The 23,906-nt window shown below is 31.1% G+C and overlaps 1 protein-coding gene across 3 annotated transcripts in view; it reads left to right on the plus strand.

Moving 5' to 3' along the window:
• Positions 1 to 23,906, plus strand: part of Glut4EF (Glucose transporter 4 enhancer factor) — an 886,996-nt gene that overhangs the window by 826,828 nt on the left and 36,262 nt on the right. The window contains exon 5 of one of the 3 annotated variants that reach the window (XM_075290914.1): positions 22,849 to 22,991. The exons of the other annotated variants lie outside the window; for them this stretch is intronic. Coding sequence (XP_075147029.1) covers positions 22,849 to 22,872 — 24 coding nt within the window. The 3' untranslated portion in view covers positions 22,873 to 22,991. Of the gene's footprint in view, positions 1 to 22,848; positions 22,992 to 23,906 lie in introns of those variants that run through there. 3 annotated transcript variants of the gene reach the window in all.

Consider the following 23,906-nt stretch of genomic DNA (forward strand, 5'->3'; position numbering starts at 1 on the left):
AGTAGGTTTAAAGTTAACGTTAACTTTTATGAATATGGGGGTTAGATGATAATTTAGCTAACACTTGCTTTATATTGGAGAGATCCTTTAGCGTTATAATATCTTTGAAGGAATATGTAGAGTCGGTATTTAAATTCACTCTAAACAGAGATAAAGTGAGTAAATATACAGCTTTAATTAGAATTGAGCGAGGTTTTATCAAAATGTCTACTAAAGCGTTAACCCAATTCGTAAAAAAAAATAGTTAAATAGTTAGTTAGTGGTATACTTATTGATTTATTGTTTTATTTAAAATTTCATCTATCACTGTTGTTGACTTGCCACTTGTTTTGTTATATTCTACCACTTCTATATTAATTTATTTTAAATTTAGGGAGTTTAGTCAGCCTAATATTATTGTTGTGAGAACTTTTCCAGTGCCCTTATCATGATATTTTCAAGCTGATACGAGTATCGCCTGAAAGTATACACTGAAATTGTTCTATGTGAGGCTAAAGAAATGGAGACATCAAGCATTCGAAAAATAGTGCATTTTATGGAACTTTTAGAAATTTTTTTCCTATACACTACATTTAATTTTTTCCCCCTTAGTTATTTCACCAATAAAAAAATTATTTTAAAGTACATAACTTTTATGCAATCCCACATTAAAGAACGGACCCTCCAAAAGGATAAACAAACAAAAATGAAAGCACAGAGTCCCCTGTTATGAAAAACTCTACATAGCTTTATAAAATCAAATGATGTTTACATTTTCATCACTTTTAAAAAGAGAAAAAAAAAAGAAATACAAACCCTAGCAAAGGCCAAGCAAAAAGCCGGCTGTTTAAGTGGGGAAATATTCAATGATGCATCTGGGGTGTCCATAGACTCTTGTACATGTACTTGCATTTATAAATGAGGACAAAGGATCCCCCATATCAAATGCTATGTATAAAATATACGTATTAAAAAAAATTTTACGCCATTCTCGTATTTTACTATACTACGAGTCCTTATGTTTCATTTATTTGAGAAGTGTTATAACTCATAATCATTTTATTCGTTATAAACATGAAGAACGAAGGAGATTTTTGTGAGACCAATATAATGCTATGCTACTTTTTAATTAATTCCTTTAATACAGTAATATTAGGTTTTGATTTTTATCCCAAGTCCCATTAAGATGTGATAGGTGTTGAAGCAGACACCTGCAACACCTAAAAGTATGCAACGAATTTTTTCTATAGTAGGTAAACTGGTGTAGTCCCTTTTTTTGAAAATAAGTGTGTCACCTTTTTTGCGAAGTTCCCTTTTTATACAAAATTATATAAAGAAATGATTTCAAGTTTAAGGTTTTAGTTCCGAATAATAGCAATTTTGTGTTGTACCACTTTTGAAGTTATGGGACATTATAAATAGAAGGGAATATACGATGTTTTTGTTTTTTTTACATATATATGTATGTTACATAGAGTCCTGCACTTCAAAATGGCTAAACCCAAATGTAAATGCTATGTGAGATGGTTGACGTTTTCTGTTTATATTCCAGCATCCACAATCAACCCATTTAGTTGATCCTGGAACTGGGCTCAAACAGAAATGTGTCAATGAACTTAACCAGAGGTATAAAGCAACAACAAAAATTGAAACAAATGTTTTGTAGGGCTGGAGGAAGGTGGACTAAAAACTTAATTGGTCAGCCATATATGGAGAGCATAAAATTATCCTGCTAAAAACAACGTGAAAAAAATTAAACTTTAACTTTAAAGGTTTAACAAAAATGATTTAATGAATTTGTGCTATGTAAATTTCCTTTCAAAAGCCTCAATATTTTATAAGTCTAAAGAAAAAAGTTTAATTTAAAATGTTTTGAAATAAGTTCAAAAAGAAATCGTATTAGGTTCGTAGGTACACTGAAAAAAACATTCCCGGTTCCAAAGATTTTGTCTTTACTTTAAAAATTTTGGTATTGATTCCGAGCCAAAGAAGCGGAAAATTTAAGTAAGGATACTTTCAAGACACAATTCTCTTTTAAATTTTGGTTTTGTGTACTTGCTTCTAGGAAGCACATTTTAATTTTTTCCTTTTTTTTTCTTCATATGCTATCAAAGTCCTTTAAAAATGAGTTAACGACAACCTTATTTTCCAAATTCGGATTCAACTTCCAATAGAAATATTGCTATGTTTCAAGTAAAAAATGTCTTTAAAATAAAGTGTTGAGAAACATGCCCTATTTTTGAAGGATTTTTTGCTTTGCTTTTGAAGTCAAATCACTTAATTACAAGGACAATACGACCTCATTGAAAAGTTTATCGAATTTTGCACAAGAAAAAAAAACTTTATATTAGAGAAATGCGTCTTCTATGCTAAGCAAAATTTGCATTCGTATTTTAAAGACATGAAATCTTTGACCTCACGACAATATTGTTTTCAGTGTAAAATAGGCATTGTTCTGATTTATTGGATTTCTGAATTCCCAATAAATTCAGGGGATGTCATCTTCATTATCTAATGGTCTATTATCTCTATGGCCTATAGAAAACAAATCTCAATTTTACTATTTTTTTCATATCCTTTTATTCATCATCTTCAAATTATGCAAAAAGGTTTCTATATAAATTTGCATTAAAATTTTAATAAATCCATATTTTTTTAAAACTAGAGAGAAAATTTAGTTTTAGTTTGTAGGGTTTTGGGTAACAAACCCCAAGTTCAATATGAGAATTGAACTAAATGTGGCTTATTTCCCTATAACAACCATCCAATCTATGTGTAACCAAAGATTTTCCAAAACCCAAATGCCAATAAAGTTATGGAGTATTAAATTATCGCCTTCTCCCTTTAATGGTTTTTTATTTATGGCTCCCACAAACCAATATTTCAAATTTGCTAAGCCAAAATTTTACTTTCAATTGAAATTCCTGTTGTTTTATATCCTTTTTTTCCCCAACCCATGTAAATGAAAACATCATCATAAACACATTCTTGGTAGGCTTTATGGGTTATGAAATTTATTCGCCATCTTAAAATTATGCATAAACTTTTCAAAATACATATATGCCTAAAAGTATACTTTAAAATTTTAATAGGTTTTGAAGGCATAAATAACTTTTGGTATTGTGGGGAGAATATTTGGCGTGATTTTTTTATAACAAGAATATTAGATTATAACTATTAATTCATAATTAAAACGAAATTGTTTGCATTGAAGAACTTATTTCTTAAATTTGTAGTAGTTACTAATTTCAGACTTGTCGTTTTTATATGGCCGATACTTTAGTGCTGCTTTCTAGTTGTGTCACTAAATCTTACACTTTTTACATTTTATTCTTGTCAGGGCGGGCCACTTTTTAATTATTTTCTTTTATAAAGTACACACAAAAAAAAATTCTGATTCAATCACGAAATTAATTGATCCAATTAATTTTTTAATTGAAATGTCTTCAATCACGAAAATGATAGTATCAATCACAGTTTTAATTGGGCATAGAAAAAATTCTTGATTAAAAAATTAATTGATGTCATTAGCAATTTTCAATTAATTTTTCAATTGATTCAATTAAAAATTTAATTGATTTTGAATGCAAACCCCAACTAATTTTTTTTAATGTAACTATTTTCAATTACTTTCTGAAATGGCTTAAAGTTTTTATTTGAATTAAGAAATGTTCATCACTTTTTTGAACTGACTTAGTCTTCCGAATTTGATTAAAAAGTTAATTGTATCAATTAATGTTTCTATCTTGATTAAAGTTAATTGTATCAATTAATTTATTAATTGAAAAAACATTCAACTTCAATTAACTTTTTAATTGGAAATATTTTGGTGATATTTTTTTCTGTGTAATATTTTTGTAAATTTTTATCTCGAATAATGTTAAGATTATAGATGTAATGGGGCTTCGCCAAGTAATAGAGTCTACAGCTCCAAGGCTCTCTTCTCATATACAAAGTATACAAAGTCCGAAATTAGAATGTAAATCTCATTTTTCAATTTTTTACCTTTCGTTTTAGGATTAGAAAAAAAACTTTCAAAGCAACAATTAAATTAAAAAATAATCAATGATAAATTATCTTTAAACTAAATTTTAGCTAATTTATTTGAAGTTTTCATGTATTTAATTCACCATTGCAGTTATTTTAAAGCTTGTTTCTTTAAATTAAAAATGTTTTTCTTTACATTAAGGAAATAAATATATGAATTTAATTTAACAAGTGTCATAGACTTAATGAAAAAAATTCTTAAAATCAAAAATAATAATTTCTTCTAATTACATAAATTATTGTGTAGATTTAGTTTTCTAGAATCAAATCTATTAGTTTATGTCAAATTTTTTTCAGTGTAAAACTTTTCCTCGAAATATTTCTATTTTAACGAAATCGTTTCTTTGGCTTGGAATTGATACCAAAAATGTTTAATAAAGATCACATTGTAAGAATCCAGGCTAGGAATTGTAATGAGAACTAAAGGGTGGTTAAAATTTCAAGGGCCGATGTTGATTTTGAATAAAACACAAACTATTTAGGAAATTATTGTAATTTTATTTTATTATGATATATTGGTATTACTCAATTATGTATGGAACAAAATATCCAAAGCCAAATGGTCGCCGCGACCTCGGTGGCACACCTTCATCCGATGGTCCAAATTTTCGATGACGCTGAGGCATAATGGAGGTTCTATGCCGTTAATGTGCCGAATTATCTCATCCTTTAGCTCTTGAATTGTTGCTGGCTTATCGACGTACACCTTTTCTTTCAAATAACCCCAAAGACAAAAGTCCAACGACGTCAAATCACATGATCTTGGCGGCCAATTGACATCGCCATTACGTAAGATAACACGGCCATTGAATTTGTTGCGCAAAAGAGCCATTGTTTCGTTAGCTGTGTGGCAAGTGGCACCGTCCTGCTGAAACCACATATCGTCCACATCCATATCCTCCAATTCGGGCCATAAAACGTTCGTTATCATCTCACGATAGCGAACACCATTCACCGTAACTGCCTGACCGGCCTCATTTTGGAAAAAATATGGCCCAATGATGCCGCCAGCCCATAAACCGCACCAAACAGTCACTCTTTGTGGGTGCATTGGTTTTTCGACAATCACTCTTGGTTCTCATTCGCCCAAATGCGGCAATTCTGTTTATTGACGAATCCACTGAGGTGAAAATGTGCCTCACCACTGAAGATGATTTTCTTCGAAAATTGATCATCCACTGTTGCCATTTCTTGGAACCATTCTGCCCATTCACGACGTCCATTCACATTCAACATCGGCCCTTGAAATTTAACCACCCTTTAGAAGGTTGATCTTTCGATTTTTTCGCAATTTGGAAAAGTCGACTTTTCGGATTTTTGAGTTTTTTCAAAATTTGAAAAACTGACTTGCGATTATTTGGAAAATTTTACATGTTTAACTATCCGACTTTTCCAAAAGTCGATTTCTCGACTTTTTGGATAAGTCGATTTTTGGTGACTACAAAAGGACGATTAGTCGTTTTGACTCCATTAAAAAAATCAATTTTACTCCATTAAGCAAGAAAACTCACAAATTGATTTATTGATTTCGAAGATAGAAGGATAATCAAATATTCTTCAAGTCCTGGATTCAGTATCTGACAACTATTAAGAATTTTTTTATACTTGCAATAAAAACGCCTTCGTATAATGGCGTTCATATCACTAAAACTAAAAGCGACTAGCATTCTTTGTTATTCGATAAGTTTACCGCCTGTGGTATCATAACCCAATATAGATTTAATAAAGGCGTTTTAAACAAGCAGCCCTTTCCTTTTTATAAAGACTCTTCTTCAATTTCCATTGTAATTTTTAAAAGCGCTCAAAAAAAAAACACCATCACAGGACTTTATAATGTCATTCGCCTTGTTGTCATATGAAAAATACTCCAGTATATGCAACCCTCTTTTGCAATCCAATATGACTTCTAAATGGACCCATGCTAAAACACTTCAAAGCCAAATCTCATATACCTATCTACGCACATTGTAACTTTAATACTTGAATTTCATCATCAGTTTATGTAAAAAGTATTTCCTTACATTTGACTCCCTGCTGTTTATCAAAGTAAACTTTATTTCCCAATGAGGCTATACATACAACTTCATAATCTCTCCCTAAAGTAGGCAATAAAGCTTAGTTGTCCCGGTTTTTATGGATGCATGCATGTGAATGTATGTGGGTGTGTGTGTGTGTGTTTTTGCATAAGTGTGTTGTTTTACGTGTTCTTTAGTTATTTTTGTTTTTTTCCTATATAAAAATATCACTTAGAGGTACCTCTATGTAAATGTTTGATTCCTGTAACAAAATGACAACTAATTAGGGGAACCAAAACAACGGGCTGTAAAAGCAGCAGTGGCAGCTACACTTAAGGGCAACAAACAAATGCCGAGAACCCTCGGAATCGGGGAACAAATAAATACATGGTCGGGTGGCCTTTGATATTTTATATTCTTGTCAATCTTAAGTGTGGCAGAAACAGAACAGAAAGCACATACAGCAGTAGCAGTCCTATGAGCTGCATTCACTTATTGCAAGACATCCGTCATCATCCAAGAACCATCCGTCCATACATCCTATCCCATCTATACCATGCAAACCATCCATGATGAAATAGGGTTAAATAACTTTAAACCAACATAAAACGCACAAAAACAGCAACTTCTCGAGTTAGGGTTTGTTTTAGGTTATTGACATTTAAGCCATATCATCGTAAGCATTAGACCGAGAACAAAAAGTGAAATACACTCTCTCATATACAAATGAAAAATCCAAACGAACAAAATGGTTATGCTAGAAGAATTTCCAAGAATCTTTCAATGAATCTTTGACTGCCTGAGTTTAATACTCAGGCATATTTGAATACAGGGATATAACCCTCGTTGCATCCTGTTTGCATAGATGTAAGAGCGGGAATTGAGTTAATATGAAAAAAATTTTTGTTCTAGACACTAGAAGAAATTTATTTTGATGATATAAACACATCACCCTTTAGTTAGATTGGTGCAAAATAGATGTGTGCACATGACACGAAATTGTCGTGACTCACGAAAATATTCATGACTTACGCGTGAGTCGTGAGTCACGCTGAGGGAAACGGCGTGAGTGTGCGTGATTAACCAACCAAATGTCGTGCGTGAGCGTGATTCACGAAAATAATATCTTCGTGAGCGTGCGTGAGTAACGAATTTCCGAAAAACACGCTCACGAAAATAATCCCGCTTACGAGCATAAAAAGCTTATGATTTGAATTCATTTATAATTTTCGTGATCTTCTAAGTGTTAAGAGTTTTAAAACGCTCTCGATTTTAATCATACTCATGTTTTCAGTCAGGTTATGTAGGTAAATTACTCATAAAATTATTCGTGTGTCACGAGGTTTTTCGTGAGTCACAACATTTTTCGTGAGTTACGATATTTTTCGTGAGTCACGACATTTAAAAGATTTTCGGGCGTGAGTACAAGTTTTCTTTTCGTGAGCGTGCGTGAGCGTGAGCCTACCAAAAATATTGTGCGTGAGTGTGCGTGAATTAGATTTTTCGGTGAGTGTGCGTGAGCGTGAGCAAAATATTACTCACGTGCAATCACTCTAAAACTGTATTCTTGACGCCACTATAACAAAGCTCAAACGACTGCTACTCAAACTATAAAAAGAACTAAAATAACGGCATTATTTTCTTATATTTACAAATAACTCTGTTGGACTCTGTCAACGTTGCTCTTTCCTGTGGCTCCCTTGCTCGTACCTATACTTTGTTGACTATTCGAGTTTCTCCGGTATAATCAAATTATGCTAATAAGTTAAATGGTTGATTCAGAGTATACTTCACAGAAAAGTCAACTGTTTTATAGCAAGAAAGACGTAGGTCTTGCGAAAATTGAACTAAATTGTACTCCACATTTTAAGATTTCCAAAAAGCCTTTTTAAAGCCAGGAAAGTTTAATACACTGGCGTACCTTTTAACTACACCGAAAAAACAAAGTAAACTGTTTTATAGGAAGAATAAACTAACTCGTACGAAAATTGAACTAAATTTTACTCCACATTTTGAGATTTCCACAAAGCGTTGTTAAAATCAGGAAAATTTAATGTCCCGTTGTACTTTTTAACTGCAGTTCTCCAAATTACATCCTCTCATAGAAGAAGAAATTAACTAAAATTAAAGAAGAAAATCATTGGCGCCAAATCATGACCAGTTTAACCATACAGTAGTTCATTCTTACTATTTTTGGGAATCGTACGAAAATTTTGTTCATATTGAACTTAGCTTTAGTTCATATTGAACTTATGGGTACGGTCATTGTATTTTATACTCACGTTTAGTTCTTAAAATGTTTGAGACATACTTCAAAAAACAAAAATTTCATTGGGCTGTGGAAAATTTCGCAAAAAATAATAAAATTTAACTACAAACAAATATTTGTTTTGCAATAAAAATAAGTTTAATTTAGCGTTAGTTTAACTACGGAAACTTTTTTCTGTGTACAATTCATGAAATTATACCCTATCATAGGAGATAAAATTAACTAAAAGTAAAGAACAAAATCATTGGGGCCAAATTATGACCATTTTAACCATACAGTAGTCCTTTTTACCATTTTTGGGAATCGTACGAAAATTTTCTTTTGTTTTAGTTCATATTGAACTTATGTGTACGGTCATTGCACTTTATACCAATGTTTAGTTCATAAAATGTTTGAGACATTCTTAAAAAATGGAAAATTTCATTGGGCTGTGGAAAATTTCGACAAAAGTACTAAAATTTAACTACCCTGCCAGCATTACAAAGTTCCATTTCATTCCCATCGCTACGCAAGACACGTAAGTGACACTACAACAATCGCCAACTGTGATTAAAAAGTACGAAACGTATATGAACGTATTTGGCCTATAGTTACAAAAACCAGACACTCTGCCTCCATCAAGAATAAACACTGATAGAGCATCAGCCGAATATATCAGAATTGCAACTTATAAATCAACACAATTCCTTTGTGAAGACATTATGTTCAATGTGTTTTTATTCGTATAGATCTTATACCAGGAATAATTTATAAAGTTTTATTCAAAATAATAAACATCTAAATAATCGTTTTTTACTTGACCACAATGATTCTTTTACAACTATCTCAAAATGCACTTTTTCTAATAGTTTGAAGAGGCTCTTATTGGCATCGTTATAAATTTATCTAAAAAAGTACCTAATAATTGCACTCATGCAATACTTTTTTGTAGTAAGTTGACGTAGTACAGTTTTCGAAGTGGTGGGGATTTCAGAAGTGCCGGCAAATTCAAAAAAATGTTGGCAGTGTACAAGCAAATAATTTTTTTGCAATAAAAATAAGTTAAATTTAATGGCATATTGTTTTCGGTGTTGTTTCCGTGCCTCGAAATAAAAAAATCCTTAAATTCCCAGCAAAAAATTTGGAAGTTCTTCCGAAGGCACAACTTTAAAAGCACTTCCAGAGGATGCACTCCCAATGATGTTCTTTATTTTAACTACCCAGGAAGTTCTATTCATTCAATTTTTTATAACATGTTTTTTCATACTTTTAATGGGTAATTTTAACTTTTTTTCTTTCAAATAGGTTAAAAACAGTGTAAGAATTCATGAAATGGTACAAATCATTTAAATTTTGTTGAAAAAAAATCTAAATCCAATCTGAAAAAATTGTGAATTTTTGAAAATATTTGAGGTCAAACGTTTCAGACAAGCGTTAGGATCCATTAAAAATTATAAAAAAATATAAAAGTTATTTATTTGACAAAATATCACAGAATTTTTTAATTTACATCCAAAACATTGAATTCGGATCACACCTAAAGAAGTGATGCAAATTCAGTGCAACGGCTGTTGAAATGGAGGACTTCCGTCCTATGACAAGCCCATCAATTTTGCACCACTTCCGGATCCAAAAAGAACATTTTCATTACATTTTTGGCAACGCTTTTTTTGGTGGGTTACAATGGATCGACGACAGTTTTTATTTATATGTACACTTAACTTTTTTCTCTTTTTAATAAATAATTTTTCCAAGGTCATATAGACATGAACTTTATACACATCCTGCTCTGGGCGATTAACCCCAAACTCTAAAATTATAAAATACAATCATTTTATAAAACAAAGTTTAATTAAAATGAAAACAAAAAAAATGTGTTAAGCTATTCCTACATGATTCTTTGTAAAACTGAGTAATCCCAGAGAGCAATTAAAACATCAAAATACCATTGTTTTGGGGGGATTCTTTCATTGTTTTAGCAAATAATTAATTAAAACCTGATATTAGCTTCAGATGAAAACGTTTATTAACACAGAACACATACACGCAGCCGCAGATACTGTGACTTAAAAACAAAACAAGTTCCCTGGCTTAAATTGCAAGGCAATGTACTAGGAAAAAGTCATTACAAAACAAAACCAAAAAAAATATAAATAAACGCAATTGAAAGCATTGACATCAACGACAGCAAACAACTTGAACCCCCAGTTGTGAAACGAATTTCTACATCAATTACACGCATTCACTTTCATTGAGATACAAAAATGGAAAATTTGTCATTTTCGAAATTGGGTTTAGTCAACCCAACCCAAGTAGACAATGACGTTTATTTAGTTAATCAAACAGCTGAGAATCTCATTCAAAAGTGAGAGAGTATTGAAAAAGAGAAAATTAAGCTCAGGAGAATAAGAAAGGGTTCTCTAGCCGATGAATATTGAAGTATTTTGCTAACTTTTTATAAATACACAAAAGTTTGAACTTTTTTATGGGTTTATTAAGAGAGAAACCAAAATCATTAACTAAATCAAGATTTGGTCATTCATATTTGTTATGACACACATTTCTTTCACTCATATGACCATTTCATGAAAAAACAAAAACAAGTCGAAATACCCGCTTTGGCAATTACTCATATTTGTTTAAAATTCTGATGACGATGCCCAGTCGAGAGTTCATGTGAAAGTTAGATGAACTTAGAATTCAATTGAATGTGTATTAATACACATAAATCTTAAATTCGTTTGTGAATTAACAAAAATCGGAAAGGATAAAAGAAAATTGGACTTTATGTTCAATTCAAAGAAAGTCAGTAAACTCAAAATAATTTGTTTAGGATATATTGTCAAAAATGTTAAAAGTCAATTTTAAACTCCCGTTTTGACCCATTGTGATGTCACAAATGGTAAACTTCTCTCTTCTCAATTATTGCTGCTCGATTCTATGTTTAAATCTTCTTTAATATATTTCTCTTTACATTAAAAAATTCCCTTAACGGAAGGACATCAATGAGCAGCATCCTAAAGCTTATGAAAAATCTAACAAAATTTTAATTTATTTAAAATATCTTTATATTAAAGAGATGTCTGTTTTATATACAAAGTCTTTATTGTTATGAAAATATTTTGCCAATGTATAATAGAGACTCTAAAATTGTTATACAGCGAACCCTCATTTCCAGGAAGCTCCGTCAGTGCTACGTTAGCTAACGAACTTTTAAAATGTACTATGGACATGTCTGTAATCTTGTCTATATATTTCATATGCCAGTTAGGAAGTTAACTGCTAAAAAATTTTCAGTTAAAGTTAACCGGAGAGAAGATATTTCGATTTTACTTTCTGCTAACTGGGAGTTAAAGTCTAACGAGATACATGAAAATTGCCGTAAGTTCACCAGAGGATTGCAAAAGCCATTTTTATTCGTTCTCACATTAATTATAACAATTTAGTAGAAAAACAAAACCGTTTCTCTGTGAGTCTTCTTAACGAATCCTTTAGAGCATAGAGTAACGTCAATTGGATTAAATTTCTACAACTATTTTCCATTTCTCATTATTCCTCATACAATACCAATTAAAATGAGGCATTAGCCAACTTTATTGCAAATTAGTTTTATAGCCCAGACGAGCATTTGTCTTCAAACATTGACACATCATAGTCGCAAGACACAGACACAATAATCTCTTTCATTTTCCGCACTACTACACCCGAAGAAATACTACTTTCTTCCTGAACGAAATTTTAGACAAACAAAATGTTGTTTATTATAAAATATTTTCTTTATGACAAGTGATGTAATATTATATGACGTCATAGCGTCTAAAGAAAACTTAATCTGTCTAGAATGTCGTTGCTCAGAAAAGAAAACTCTTCTTTCAGTATATGTACAGGTGAAGGATACATTCAAAAAAAATTTACTTGGATCCAAATATTTTGACCTTCCTTAAGGATTTTGGTATTGATTCTTAATTTTGATTCTTAAATTTAATATGTCAGTTGAGTTAAAGACGATTTCTTTAAATTAAAAATGTTTTTCTTTATTTTAAGGAAAATTTGCCTTACTTCAAAGATCATCTTCAGCAGGGAGACGCAAAATTTCAAGATTTGTGTCCTAAATTTAATGAAAAAAATTTTGAAGCAAGGATTATAAACTTTCTTTTAATTAAAATGTCATTGTTTTAAAGAATTTTGTCCTTAGCATTGCGTAAATTTTGAGTCCTACAATTAAAATTGCATAATCTACCACATTAGGTCAATTTTTTTTTCAGTGTACGTAACATTCATTGAAAATAATATTTACTTAATAACTACGATTTGTCATTTTTTTATAAGAATATCTTAAGGAACAGAGGAAAATATTTTAGTTGAATGAAATAGTGCGAAACCCTGTATACACAAAAATTTTTTTTCTGATTCAATCACGAAATTAATTGATGCAACAATTTTTTTAATTGAAATGTCTTCAGTCACAGAAATGATAGTATCAATTAAAAAATTAATTGATCCAATTAAAAAATTATTGATACTATTAATTTGTGTGATTGGTTTTTATTTCAATTAAAAGATTTGTTGAATCATTTAAATTTTTAATTGAATATTTTTTAAAACTCAATTAAGATTTTAATTGGAAAAAATTTCGTGACATTTTTTTTCTATGTACTGCAAGACGATTGTTTTGGAACTTCTACATTTCTCATCAGCATCCTATTGTTGTAATGAAATTATCAACTATTCAGTGAAGTCACCAAACCCTGTATTAATATATTAACTCGCTGCAAATAAGCATTTTATTCTCTTCAGATAGGGGTAGGTCACCAATTGGTTTTTGTTTTTCAAATGCCCTCGATGTTAATGACCCCAAAATTAAAAATCACCTGCATAAAATGCACTTGGTCTCACTTTGATAAGATATTAAAAAATGAATTTTCTATTATTGTATTTGTCTTTATGTGACTTTAGATTACCAGCCAAGTTTTTGTTGTTTTTGCTGTTGTTGTACGGCATTATCAGCTGTTTTGCGAGGTGTGAAATTTTCGTCATTTGCAATCGATTTTTTTGTTTGTTTATGGTTATCAGTCAAAACAATCACTCAAGTTGCGGAAATTCTAAGCATTTGGTTTTTGAATTTAACAACACATAAGTGTGTATAATTATAAAAACAATAAAACAGATAACAAGACAAAAGAAGTTTAAGACTAACATTCTCTGATAAGTTAGATGCGTCATTTTTCATTATGCATTGAAAACACAATGCAAAAAATCAGAAACAAAACAGAAAAATTAGACATCAAACCAATTAATAAGCTTCAGTAGAGATAGCCAAAGACAATTTAGATTTAAGGTATAACCCGTTCTCTATTATATTGGGGGATTAAGGCTATACTGGTCGAAATGGCTTTTTTGTCAATTTTTCCCAAGGCAGATCTGCCCAGGAAAAACGAAAAAATGAAATATGCTCAGGAAGCCAAAATGGGACTAGTTTCGAATCTGTAAAGTCCCTAATTCCAAGTAAATAGAATTAGATCCACTCTTAAATACTTTTAATGCAAAATAATGGTGAATTTAATATGAACTTGTCATTGGAGGAAACCAACTGGTCCCTTATAGACTACCAGTAAACGACTTAAAGAACTAGTTCAAAATTTTGTCTCCACAATTTTTAGTTATGTGTATTTAACTCCCCATAAGCGAAAGTGTTTACCATAATAAAAAATAATGCATTTAACTTAAAATAAAGTATAATTAATTGTAATTTTTTTATTTTTTCCCCATATCTATATTAAAAATTCAACACTTTTTAACCGGTAGCATTATCGATATATTTCCCTTTTTTGCTGATGTATACTGAAATTGTGTGTTGTTTGTGTTTGAAGCCATTTGGCCTTCCGTATAACACCTTCAATACTGTTACTTCCCTTTGAGGTAATCGATTCTTGAAAAAAAGACTAAATAAATGTAAAAAACAAACAATATATTAATGTATGTTTCACCTAACAAAACTTAATAAAAAATTTCAATTTTAACGGCTTTGCCCTAAATCCCGTTCGAATTGCTGTCAAACAAATGAATATAAAAGAGTATAAAAAAGGTTTTATTGTTTCGTTCTAGATGGGCAGCACATGTAATCGGTCGATATTTGCATTATTGGTAATTAACTTGAAACATGTGGGCCAAACTACTTCGATTTTAATCATTCAAGCAATACCTGTAAGAGAGAAAGAGGTTTATGTTTCGTTAGATTGCAAAAATTTTTATTGATTACTGAACCCAGTTAACACATACGAGGAGAAGTTAGATCAAGTGCTGGGCATTGCAAATTAGGACTAGATTCTACTAAACTGATCACTGGTACCAACTGACTACTTCAATTCTTAGTTTGAGAATCTTTGAGATATTGCGAACCAGTGATACCGTTATGCTAACACCCAAAAAAAAGTCAAAAAAATTAAGTTAAATAAAGAAATTTCGTAGAGACCTATCTGGCTTTAAATCTAGGACCAATAAAATTAAAATTAGTATACAGATCTCATTTATCAAATTTTCATTATCTTTTCGGGGTTTATTAATAAACGTACTCACGTACAAACAAATGCTAGTTTAAAAATCCAAATTGAACGGATACTTCAAAGTAAAAAATGTTTTCTTAATTCAAAAAAAACTTTAAACCAAAGATGGTAAGTCCTCAAAATAAGTCTTAGCCTGTATTTTAAGCGTTTTTATCTTAAATCTAAAGATACAATATTTCAGTAAATTTAAGGACAATTTCCTTAAATCAAAAATGTTTTTTTTTAAAGAAAAATTAGCCTTAGTTCAAAGACATGTAACTTTAACGGAGGGACGCAAATTTACAAAATGTGCATCCTAAATTTAAGGAAAAAATTTTTTGAAGCAAAGACTATAAACTTTTTTTTAATTTCCATTATTTTAAAGAAATTTGTCCTTAATATTTTGTAAATTTCGCATCCTAAAATTTAGGTTGCGTAATCTTTAATACCACGTAAATATTTTTTTCAGTGAACGTAGTTGCAAATTTGCCACTTTTTTGTGTGAGGATACACTTTTGTGCAATGTTTTTGATGCATCACCAAATTACGAACTTTTTTTAACGTTTTAATCGAAAAGTGGCATAAAATATAATTCGAAAATAATCGAATTCACGTGTCTTATACTATATTTGTGAAACATATTCCGAGTAAGCAAATGTATTTGGCGCCTAAAAAGTAAGCAATTGCTGCAATGACATTTTGCTTTTTTTTGGTGGTAAACTGAATTACTCCAGTTACTGAATGTCCAACTTCAGGCAGAGAGTTTTGATGTATTGGAGATAATATAATTGTTTGATTAATTAAAATTTAATTTGCTCCAAAAAATTTCTATTTAATGAGCATTTTTCCTTTATGAGAAAGAGGGCCACTCTTTTAAATCATTGAATCACTGTGACACTTTTTGCCACTTTGTCCCCAAGTTGTGACTCATGCATTGAAGTGTGTCATTTGTGCTTGAAAAAAGTACTCCCGAACACAAGGAAAAAATTAATTTGCTAAAAAAAATAATTTTAAGATATATTCATATATTTATTTGATAATACTACAAAAGCGATAATAACCAACAAACCCTTTAATTTGAAGTGTTTTACAATTTTATGATAATAAAATAAGAAAAAGGTTTATTGATAGTCATTTGCAACAAAAATGACCAATAAAGTAAAGCACACAACCTTATCAAGCTCTGTGTGTGAAAACCAACCAACCTCATCACATATCTAACCAACAAAAATGTGTTCATTCATTCATCACATACACACACACACTACAGCACTTTGTATACATGAGCCAAGTATCAAACATAATGTGACTTTATGAGAGTTATATTACAGTTTTATGATTGTCTTAATTGTTGTCATTAAAAAGTCTTACAATGACCATTGTGTGAAAGCAGGCATATTAATCCTTCTGTCCATATGGATAAAAATCCCAAAAAGATTACCAACTCTCTCGCTTTCATATTTTTATGGGCTGGAGACATAGATCCTTTTGCCAGTCATTTGCCACCCAAAACCATGTGTGTCGGTTTTCTAAGCTTAAGTCTATTAAAGTGAATATAATCATAAAACTGGACTCTGTGAACATTTATGTCTATTTTGTCCTTTTTATGTTGAAGGGCATGTTGGTGTTGAGACTTTGCTAGTTACTCACAAAATTCTAGGTATATTCATGGCCTCAGTTAACATTTCCTATGATGCTTTTAGTCTTGGGTTTCATTCTTTCGAAAATATGTCATCAAATTTTGGATATGTAAATTTTTAATCCGATAACAAAATGAAGGACTTTTCATCATAGCTTCATAATAAAAACAGAAAGATGCTGTAAAAATAAATATAATTTGGTCCTTTACGAAGTAAATTGAAGATATCAGTCGTTTTTTTTTTGTTTTTTTTTTTTTTGACATAATATTTGCCTCCGATAAGAAAAAAAATATTTTATGATACATATGAAAATATTAGCAGGTGTAGCGTAAAGATTTCATAAAACGAGGTAAATTCGCATACGAATAAATACATTTTTATAGAGCCGACATAGCTCCTCAGTTTGTCATAACTTAATTACAATTAATTCACTGTAGATGATTTTTGTAGCATTAAAAACATGATTTATTCTAATCTTTAATGTTTTTAACTAAATTAATTACCCTAATCATATTAAGGGCCATTTTCATGTAGCTCCGTTAGGCTTTAACTGGCAGTTAACAGAAAGAAAAATGAAAATATCTTTTCTCTGGTTAACTTTAACTGAAAAATTTTCAGCAGTTAAGTTTCTAACTGGCTATGGGATATATATATGCAAGATGACAGATATGTACATGGCACGGTTTAGAAGTTTGTTTGTTGTAACGTAGCACTAACGGAGCATCATGAAAATTGGGGTAACTTCAATTTAATTTACACAACACTTATGGCGATTTCGTTTCACAAAAAATATGTTGCCTTGGTGTTACACTACTTTTTCCCTCATTGTATTTTCGGCCAAAAGATAGTGTCATTCCAAAGTTATTGTTAATTCATAATATTCTGAAGGATACAGGACTTAAAATCTTGAATAGTGTTCTTCATATTTTGCAATCAATTCGGAGAATGTTGCACCTTTTATTCCAATCGAAATCGCCATTAATTTTCCAATTGACTCAATTGTATTAATTTGCACTTGATCGAATCAATGGTTGATTTACATTTGAATTGTTTATTATTTATGTTAGACTGATATAAATGCAGGTTAATCATTTTGGATGTTATGTGCTAACTTTTCATGAAAATTACATGTATTCCAGATTTTTCGCAAGCATTTTCGATGAGTTTAATCAGATCTAGTTATGACATCATAACATTCTGTATAGCTCACAGACCACTAACCACTGCACCAGATGACTCCAAGTTATTATAAATATGACCCTTAAACTTTAATACTTTTTTTTTTGGAAATTTTATGTCGATAAAACATTCGATAGCATTGAACAAATTCGAAAATAAACCTTCATTTGAATTTTGACCCAACTCACTTAAATTCGTTCCATATAATTTACTTTAGTAATTGGGTTCCCAAGAATATTGTTGCTGCTAATAATATCACCAGTAAAATTGAATAAGCAACTGTTAATCACAAAAGGTCAAAGTTTATAAATGGTCATTCATTCATCAATGTCAAAGGCTATTGCCTTCAAATATATGATTTGAATAAATAGCTTTGATTCAATCTCATTCATTTACTTATTGCTCTTCTCGCCTAAGCAATCCTTGTTTGTCATTCATCGTCAGTGTTTTTTTAACAGGCGAGAACTAATGTGGATGATTTGTTGATAGAAAACTTGGCCAAATGGTTAACGTTAACTTCTAAATTGTCCTCGTAAAACACACAGTTATCACAAAAAAACAGCAGCCGTATCTAGGACAATTTTAGCTTCGTTATCGTTTTTATAACTCTGTGCCACATTACAATGGACCTATTGAACAGCTGTGGTATAGAAAAGATCCCATTGTGAAAGCATCTCCCCATCAAAAGCCGGCAAGTTTAACAAACTCACCGTTTTTGTGGGGAATTGCGGAGGGTGAATGTAATGGAGGTGTGCAGAGTTGTGGTGGAACGTTATTTTTCGGCTGAGTGTCTGTCTAAAATATTCTATTTCATTTAAGTATACTACAATGATTTTGTTTATGCCTGCAGGCTACTGTCTGTGTGTGCGTATTTGTATAAGAAATTGTATCCTGCGCACGCAATGTCGAAATCAACTCAAAAAGAAAAGAACTGTTACGAACCAATATTTGTGTATTGAAAGAAAAAAAAAACAAAGAATTGAGAGGCCCAAGCCGACTGATACCCTTTCCCCTCACGCTGCAATTCAACGACCATTATTATCCTCTTGGGCCAGCAAAATGAAATAGAACAGCAGGCTAAATAAGGCATTGTACGATTGTGTGTAGGTGTTGCGTATATTGTTGAGTGTTTGTATATGAGCAACAAGACCACTCACACACACACACCCACAAGTTTTTGCTTGAACCTACACACATTATTTATGTAAAATTGTCAAATATGTCTAGACATTGAAGGTCATTTAATGCTCTCTGTCCTTGTAGCTGTTTTGTGGGGTTGTCGATGTCAATGCCTTTACTTTACAAGCGAATGTAATCTAATGTAAGAGATGTGCGAAAGGAAAGACCCTAAATGTAGAGAGCCGGAGAGAGGGAGAGGAACCTTCAGCACTACAACAGAAAAGAGGACATTCACATTCAGATACCATCTTCAGCTCACAACACCCCTTAATGTTTAAGAATTTAGGCCATATTTGGGGATTGTGCTACAGTGTACTTGAAACTGATGGCTGAGTAGGGATTTTTAATCGGCACAAAGACCTCATTTTGTTTTGTGGTTAAATAACACTTACCATCGCTGGCGATGCGATTTAAATCGTTAGGTTTTTATAATGAAATCAATTCAAGCATCATCATATTTTCTGAGTCACTTACTTTCGAAATGAAAGCCTGAGATTTTAGACTTGGATTGTTTTCTTATGTTTAGTATTGTGAGAGGGTTTTTAAGTCATGCACAATTTTCCTGAAAATTCAGTGGCTTTAGATGAAATAGTGTAGATTAAAGTGAACCAAAATAATAACAAATAACTCAGATTTAAGTTTTTTAGTGTCTTTAATTAAATGATATTAATGAAGGACTAATTATATTATATAATAGCAGTGAATTTACAATATTATATTTATTATTATGAAATTAATTCAAAGTGTTATTAAATTTTTAATTTTAAGTGTATTTTAATTTAATTAATACAAATTTGAATGAACTATTTTTAGCTAGGTCACATTAAATAAAGTGAAACTTAAATTAAATAGATCAAATTATATTAATTATTACTCTATTGAAGATAATTGAGGTAGAAATAAATTATTATTAACCGCATTAAATTAAAGTAACGTTAAATAATCAAATCATATATAAACAAGTAAGAAAGTCTAAAGTCGGGCGGGTCCGACTATATTAAACCCTGCACCACTTTGTAGATCTAAATATTCGATACCATATCACATCCGTCAAATGTGTTGGGTGCTGAATATATAGAGGGTTGTCCCAAATACATACATTTAAATATCACTCGATCTGGACAGAATTTGATAGACTTCTACAAAATCTATAGACTCAAAATTTAACTCGGCTAATGCACTAGGGTGGAACACAATATTAGTAAAAAAAATATGGGAAACATTTAAATCTGAAGCAATTCTAAGGAAACTTCGCAAAAGTTTATTTATGATTTATCGCTTGATATATATGTATTAGAAGTTTAGGAAAATTAGAGTCATTTTTACAACTTTTCTACTCAGCAGTGGCGATTTTACAAGGAAAATGTTGGTCTTTTGACCATTTTTGTCGAAATCAGAAAAACATATATATGGGAGCTATATCTAAATCTGAACCGATTTCACGCATAGCTACAATGCTAATTCTACTCCCTGTGCAAAATTTCAACTAAATCGGAGCGAAAAATTTGCCTCTGTGGTCATATGAGTGTAAATCGGGCGAAAGCTATATATGGGAGCTATATCTAAATCTGAACCGATTTCAACCAAATTTGGCACGCAATGCTAATTCTACTCCCTGTGCAAAATTTCAACTAAATTGGGGTAAAACTCTAGCTTCTGGGACCCTATTAGTCCATATCGGGCGAAAGATATATATGGGAGCTATATCTAAATCTGAACCGATTTCTTCCAAAGTCAATAGGGTTCTATTCTGAGCCGAAACACATACTTGTGCCAAACTTGAAGTCGATTGGACTAACACTGCGACCTAGACTTTGATTACAAAAATGTGTTCACGGACAGACGGACACGGCTATATCGACTCAGGAGCCCACCCTGAGCATTTTTGCCAAAGACACCATGTGTCTATCTCGTCTCCTTCTGGGTGTTGCAAACATATGCACTAACTTATAATACCCTGTTCCACAGTGTGGCGCAGGGTATAAAAATTAAAAGTACAATACATATAAAAGTAAAGTAGTTAAAATTCCTATAATTTAAATTAAACTAAATAAATTTAAATAACTTGTATCAAATAAATTAGAATTTATTAAATTAACTTACCTAAGATCAATTTATTTTTTTAAATTAACTTACCTAAGATAATTTTTTTATTAAACTAAATGACATTTTTGAAATAGATTTTATAATATTAAATACACTGCGCATTAAATTAAGTTTTTGTTTAGAAATAAACAATTTGATTTGAGTAGAGAATAGAGATACGTATTTTAATACTACAGAGATTTTTTTTACCAACATGGCTTTTATCTCCGGCAAATAATAACTATTCTCCACTTTGTAGCGTTTTGAATTTTCGAGCAAAATTTGATTTTCAATTTTGGTTTCAAATTATACAGCAATTCTATAGATTTAGATAGATAGATATCATAACATGAAAGAAAAAATGTTTGGGCTAAGGTCAACTTGACTTTAATAATTTAGAAAAAATCTTTAAATTTAATGAAATTGTCTTTAAATTTGTTGTCTTTTTGCATCTTGACTACAAAACAAAAAATCGTTCAAATATAGGACATGTTTTTCAACATTTTATTTTTAAGACGTTTTTTACTTGAAACACAGCATAATTTCTACTAGAAGTCGAGTCCTAATTTGGAAAATAAAGTCGTCGTTAACTTGTTTTTAAAGGACTTTGATAGCATATGAAGAAAAAAAAGCTGAAAAGGCGAAAAATTAAAATTTGCTTCCTAGAAGCAAGTACACAAAACCCGATTTTAAAAGAGAATTGTGTCTTAAAAGTATCCTTACATGTATTCTCCGCTTCTTTGGCTCGGAATCAATACCAAATTTTTGAAGTAAAGACAAAATCTTTGGAACCGGGTATGGTTTTTTTCAGTGCAAGACACAGCTGTTCAATTTTTCTAGTGATAGGGCTCATAAAGTATCATCAACACTTAACCGTTGGCGACCCACTATAGAAGGTTTATTCGATTTATTTCATGACTACTGTTTGAAAAGCAGAATAAAATTCTTAGAAAATATTCTTGACAGTCACATTTAGCATTAACAAAGTACGAAACTTTTAGATGAATGCGACCTTACAGGCTCATTGAACCATAATACATAGGCCCGCCGTCTTAGCAACAATTCCAACACCATCATATTCAATGAGACATTGACATCAACGACTGGCACCAGGACAACGATCATTGAACCTTAGCTCCTAGTCTGCACACTTTTACAACAAACTCAAACGAACTGAACGACATACACAATCTCATCCAATTTATGGTCTCCCGAAATTTCCACATCCACTTATGAATTATTTGGGGTGGATTCAAAACAAAATCGACGAATACATAAACGACGGAGAAGAATGGGCTATATTATCCAATCGCTTAACAAATTCAAGCACACTTACGCTTTCTTTTGCTCTTATCCTTACAATGTTCGAGATTAATGTAGGTGTATCTAAGGGAATGTCAGGATAAAGGTTATTGAGCTTTCCCGAATAATGTCTGGCCATTTGCACATAAGAGATTTTTATGGAATTTCTTAACAGTTTATAGCCAACATTTATGCCTTGCTCTGCAAAAACAATAAAATAAGGGAACCCAATTTTCCATTCCAGTGTAGAATGAATAAAATAAATAGAATGAAATAAAATAGGGACCAAATGTAATTAAACAACGCCTTAAAGTATGCCACAATTTCTTATGTTACCCACATGGACGCTGTTGAATGACAGATATTCAAATTAATCATCGATGTATGACCATGTGGGCGTTTAATTTAGTACAATACGAATGTTTTCTTGAATATATTCATAATGGACAAAAATGCAGGCTATTGACGATATATTAAGCCTTGAAAATTCTTAAAAGATGCAAATATTGATGTCCTTGCATAGATATTCAATTCAAATATTTCTGTTAGCTTAATATATTTATATTATATTTGACATTTATTTTGAATTGCCTCTTGAAAATAATAATTTTTATATATCTTTTCTTTTTCAGGTAAGTCTTTGGACTATTAAGTAAATTTATAAATAAGCGAAAATTGTTTTTAAAATTGCGTAAGTACTGTTGTAGAATAAGGGGATTATTCGGAATCAAAAAATTGTAAATAGAGACCATACAAAAAACGCAACGTTTCTATGGTGAACATGTGGAAAAAAAGTATTAACTTCAAAATGACACATTTTGGGTTATGGCCATGTTTTTGTAAACAATGAAAAACTTTTGTCTTTGTAATTTTTTACTGGAAATATGTCCAACCACTATGAATTACTACTGACTATCTGAACACTTTATGTTTGGTTTTTAAAATTCTGAGGAAATTTTTATTAAAATGCTATAAAAAATATCAAATTATAAATTATAAAACTGAACCTCATAAAATTATATAAATGTAATGTTCAGTAGGGGGTTTCCATCAGCTATTATATTTATTATTATAATTTTTTTTTTTTTCAAAAAAAAGAGTAGCGTTTTTCTTCCTCGTTTTTATGATTTTCTGTTATACTTAAACAATTCACGCAATTTAGCTGCATTGTGGCAAACAACTCCACCATACCCAAATACAAAACTCCAATTATAGAAATTCCAAGGAAATGGCTGCTGAAAGCAAATAACTGCTGCTTGCTGGTTCACATTTTTACCACATTTGCAAATTAGAAAGCAAACAAGAAAATAGTGTAATTTGCTGCTCTTTGTTATGGGCTTTTGGCCCAAATTATTGCCTTGGCCGGTGTAAGGAAAATTTGTGGTTGTTATTTTACTGGACGAATCCCTCCGACCAATCCCCGCTACTCTGGTATTGGTATACCAAAGAACAAAAACACACAATAAATGGGAAGTTTTCCAAAACAAATTCATACAAATTTACTGCGAATCATAAAAAATGTGTTTTAGGTCAAATGTAATGAGCAGCATAGCCTGCTGGTGTTGATATACCACAGCAAAAAAAAAAAAAAAACACGAATGCACGCTTCTTTGTTGTGTCACTGGAGCTGTAGCAGCTTGCTTGTCTGTTGTAGATATTTTGCCTATTTTCATTTCTTTTATTAGGGCCA

Source organism: Haematobia irritans, chromosome 1 (genome assembly GCF_050003625.1).
Source record: "Haematobia irritans isolate KBUSLIRL chromosome 1, ASM5000362v1, whole genome shotgun sequence".
Lineage (NCBI taxonomy): Eukaryota > Metazoa > Arthropoda > Insecta > Diptera > Muscidae > Haematobia > Haematobia irritans.